At 46.1% G+C, this 4637-nt stretch overlaps 1 protein-coding gene across 1 annotated transcript in view; it reads left to right on the top strand.

The window, feature by feature from the left end:
* The window catches only part of LOC106805785 (multiple epidermal growth factor-like domains protein 11), a 25924-nt gene that overhangs the window by 14394 nt on the left and 6893 nt on the right, over positions 1 to 4637 (top strand). The window contains exons 12-18 of the mRNA XM_014807510.1: positions 61 to 207; positions 688 to 816; positions 1577 to 1702; positions 2294 to 2468; positions 2802 to 2952; positions 3365 to 3455; positions 4064 to 4237. Of these exons, the coding sequence (XP_014662996.1) occupies positions 61 to 207; positions 688 to 816; positions 1577 to 1702; positions 2294 to 2468; positions 2802 to 2952; positions 3365 to 3455; positions 4064 to 4237 (993 nt within the window). The remainder of the gene's footprint in view (positions 1 to 60; positions 208 to 687; positions 817 to 1576; positions 1703 to 2293; positions 2469 to 2801; positions 2953 to 3364; positions 3456 to 4063; positions 4238 to 4637) is intronic.

Genomic DNA, 4637 nt, shown 5'->3' with positions numbered 1-4637 from the left:
TCTTGATGTTCATTGCCCACATTGCCAACTCTTGATGTTCATTGCCCACATGACAGTGAGACTATATAAAGACGATCATGAGATGCTTGCGTGATGTTGTGTCGCGTTGCTTACAGACGTGTCGCTGCCCTAGCAGCGATAGCTGCCATGCTGTGACAGGAAGCTGCATATGTGATCCGGGATTCACTGGAGACAGATGCAACGAGAGTGAGTGGTGACCGCGTCCCTGTACACACACTGATGTTGAGTCACACAGCTCGCAAAACCACGCACGCGCACACGCACACGCACACGCACACGCACACCGGCACGCACACGTACACACACACACACACACGTCCGTCTGTTGACGTCACACATGCACACGTGCACACACCAACCCAGAACAACGTTCACCGCAGTCAAAAGCACACCCTGGCAACTCACTTAATCTAGTTTTCAATCTTAACTGAGCACAAACTTCTGGTCTTCATTCGTTTCGGAATATTTTTCGTGTATTTGTATGTTTCCTGTATTTTCATTCATTGCGTGCAGTAATTTCATCCATAACATCTTTCTATGAACCCGAATCGCGGTCTATTAAGCGAAGCCATTTCTGTCATCATCCCTTCATTCGTGTCTTCGGGTTTCGTCAGCATTCGCTCATCGTCGTTATAACCCCGCCTCCTCCTCTTCGCCACTCTGCAGCGTGCCCGCAGGGAACGTTCGGTCTGATGTGTGCTGCCATCTGTGGGTGTAGGAACGGCGCGCACTGCCATTTCGTGACTGGACGCTGCACCTGCAGGCCGGGTTGGATCGGCCGGCGATGCGATATCGGTGAGTTGAAACACGACTTGAAACGTGTTGAGTTGCGTCTCGTTTCGAGTAGCGAATCTGTAGTTTGCGAACTGCTGAACTTCCGCTTGTAGTTCCGTATCGCGTCCGATAACGTGTCTCTTACATTTATGATTGCTAAATAGAGATGAGGTCATGACAGCTTGCCCTGCTCGTAACCTCGTAACTTCGCGAAGAACAATCTCTAGCTGTGGTCCAAGAAACTGTAACGAAGAAGTAGAGCGACATCTAACAAACTTGTCATAGCAACTCTAATTGTTAGGGAATAAGTCGTATGAACTACCCTAGCGCCCGATGCAGAGTGGCAATGCATCAACAGGGGAGTAGGTCTCAGGAATACCACAATCTGCTAAACAAATCCCAGGGGGCCATAGCCTTTTACGGGGGCAGGGGCAAGGTGCAGGCAGCTTCCCTATACTTTAGGAAACAATAAAATAATAGCGTAATAAATCTGAATAGCCTTGAAATAATTGCCTCTATTCATGCAGTCATCCGTTAAAACCTCGTCCTACACCCATCCCCCTCCCCATACACATTGACTTGGAGATGCGCCCCCCTCCCCCATCTTTACTCGGTCGACTCGTGAGATTTTACCACCCCTCAGGAATTTTCCTGTTTCTCATGTTGGCTGGAAGTTGTGTCCGTTTCTCATCATTACTCATGCAGTTGAGTATGCCCTCCCCTCAGGAGTCTGCTCTGGCTACAGCCCTGATTAACTTGCACTTACTCGTTTTGCTTTCAGCGTGTCCTGAGGGAACGTTTGGTACCGACTGCAGTGAGGTCTGCCGCTGCATGGGAAACTCTATCTGCCAGCCGGAGCTGGGCTGCGTCTGCCCGAGTGGTTACAACGGCGACGACTGCTACAACGGTACGTGTCAACGTCACTCGTTATTTCTTCGTATGACTCGTTGCTATGAATGCAGGGCCGTAGATAGCCGGGGTTGTGTGGGGGGGGGCACAGAGGCAGTTGCCCCCCCAGAAAAAAGTAGATATACAATACATGGGCAAAGGTGGTCACCTTCCCAGAACACACTATGTGCATGGCTTTAACCCCCCCCCCCCAGGAAAAATGGGTTAGCTACACTTCTGGAATGCAAACACGAGACTCACCTGAGTGTCGCTCTTGCACACGTGAGGCGTCACCGACTTTTGACATCCATCCCCTAGCGAGTCATTAGAGACCCGCTCTGCACACGCTTCCCGTTTCTTACTCTTCCCCGGTTTTGTCTACTTCTTCAGGACTACGGGACCCTGTTCCTACCTGTGACACACACTGTGACACAGTGCCGTTGTTTGTTACGGCAAACACAGCCATTGTCTACTGTGGGCTTGCCTTTCCGAGTGTAAAGACCCCGAATTTCGAACCAACGTAGAACCCCTGAATTTAGAGAACGGTGGAATTGACATTTCCGTCTGCGTGAGGTAACCAATAGCGATCATCGATCTGCATGTGTTTCAGAGATTGGCGGACAAGAATCTGCACGTGTGGCGTCATCGACAGAGCGCTCATCCGGCCAGGGGGCGCTGATCGGCGGTATTATAGCGCTAGTAATAGTGCTGCTCATCATTCTGCTGATACTGATCTACTACCGGCGCCGTGTACGCCGACTGAAGCGCGTGCTGCCACCTGTCATGTATGTTGTGTACCATTTCTTGGTCGATCTTTGTCAGTATGACATTCTCCCTGGCCTTAAATCACGTTTGTATCTTTATTTTCACATTGTCTTGATGAATGTTTTAATATATCGCGCAGTATGTAATATTATATAGATATTGTTTTAGCGGATGAAGTATTACAGCAAATACAGCAGATTTACTGTCAAAACTGTATCGCCACCAAATAATTGAAATTAATCTCGAAATGTAATTATTAATTAAAATTATTTTATGAGAAAACCCTTCGATATATGATAGCTAGTTGTAGTATGCCGGCAAGGGAGTCTATATTTTTTGCATCCACGCTGCAGGTACACAGCGCGACCTGGTGGTGGTGTAACGCAGGCTGAGAACCCGCTCTATCCACTAAGCATCACCTCCGAGAATGGAGCAAAGTCCCTGAACAACGCACATGTTCTGAAGAACGATATATTCACGAAAGAACAAAAGAACCTTGAACAGGTGATTGCGTGAACAATTAACTAGCGAAATTTGTTGTTGTCTGTGTGTGCGTGCATTCATCCATGTGTGCGTGCGTGCATCCATGTGTGCGTGCGTGCATCCATGTGTGCGTGCGTGCATCCATGTGTGCGTGCGTGCATCCATGTGTGCGTGCGTGCATCCATGTGTGCGTACGTGCATCCATGTGTACGTGTGTGCATGTTTCCTGTGGGTGTGTATGTGTGACTGGACTAATTGTTTTTGGTTATTATTCAACATGTACCTCAGTTTAAAACAACTACATATAATTTCATGTGGAATCTACTTCTTGTATTCTCTTAGGATGTCTCTGCAGATTAGCTGGAGTTTTAATGCGCAAATTCACAGCCTGCGTGGGATATCACTAGACAATTTTTGCTTGGTGATCTTATAGGCAAAGCTGTTTGGCGCGTACGGTAGCTGCGAGTCATCCTCCATGGTTAAACCGGATAATACTCAGCTTAATCTGATCCTCAAGGAGAAAGGTTGGTTTCCACACTCGTCAGTGGTTCCTAGAACTGCTAGTCATTATTCAATTTTCCAACTCACTTTTTTCCAGAAAAATGTCCCTAAAATTCACCCTGTCATATCTCCGGAAGATATTTAAGACATTTTTTTTTTCCAAAATTCATCCTGCAAATTATAGTGTGTGCTTTAACACTTGTAGCATCTTATGAACCATCTTATATAATGGAAAAAGTGATTTTAGCTTAGAAGTTGTTAGCTGTTAAGACACCGCGACTCCACTTTAAACAAAAGTTTTGTTGTTGAGATTTGAATTTACATGAGCACAGTTGATCAGTGGGTCACTTATCGTGTGAACATTCTTTCATTAATGCTTGCATTTTTCAATCTGAACATAACTGTAAGTATTACATTAATGTGAGTCTTGTACCGCAGATGCGCAGAGGCGCTAGAATTTGTTACGAGTAATTAAGCACACGCAACACGAGAATAAACTTTAATAATTCTTGCCGAGCTTAATAATGCTATACAGGCTATAGTGTGTACTATACAGTAGTATGTACACCAGTAACGTACTATATAACAGAGTTGTTTATTATATTTTGCTTATTATTCTCTATACCTCTAGAATTGACTGACAATTCTGATGATGAAGCAGATGTATTTGGACCGCGGTACGAGCGCGTGAAAAAAGTAGAAAACGTGCCGGTGGCGCCCTACAGTGGCGACCCCAACATCTACCACTCAATCGATGAGATAGGTAATACAGCAAGCTCACTATTCAACGATGACCTAGATAATGGTACGTGGAGAAGGGCACATATCAACGAAATTGATTGAAACTAAGAGTGAGAATGCGATCATTCCGTCTCGTACGATTTAGCTTTCTCCTTGGACAAAGAAATTAAAACACCGACACGCACAGAGCGCACAAGGTGTGCGTGCACGCATCCCTGGATTGACTCTATCGCGTGAGATCAAACGCAGCCATCTCCCTCTTTCTCTCTCTCATCTACTGCTGTCTTACTCTCTCTTTCTTTCTCTCTTATGTAATGCCATCTTACTCTCTCTCTCTCTCTATCTCTCATCTAATGCTGTCTCTCTCTTATTTAACGCTGGCTCTCTCTATCTCTCTCTCTCTCTCTCATCTAACGCCGGCTCTCTCTCTCTCTCTCTCTCACTCATCTAACGCCGTCTCTCTC

Source organism: Priapulus caudatus, unplaced genomic scaffold (assembly GCF_000485595.1).
Source record: "Priapulus caudatus unplaced genomic scaffold, Priapulus_caudatus-5.0.1 Scaffold127, whole genome shotgun sequence".
NCBI lineage: Eukaryota > Metazoa > Priapulida > Priapulimorpha > Priapulimorphida > Priapulidae > Priapulus > Priapulus caudatus.
This window is presented reverse-complemented; position numbering and strand designations above follow the sequence as displayed.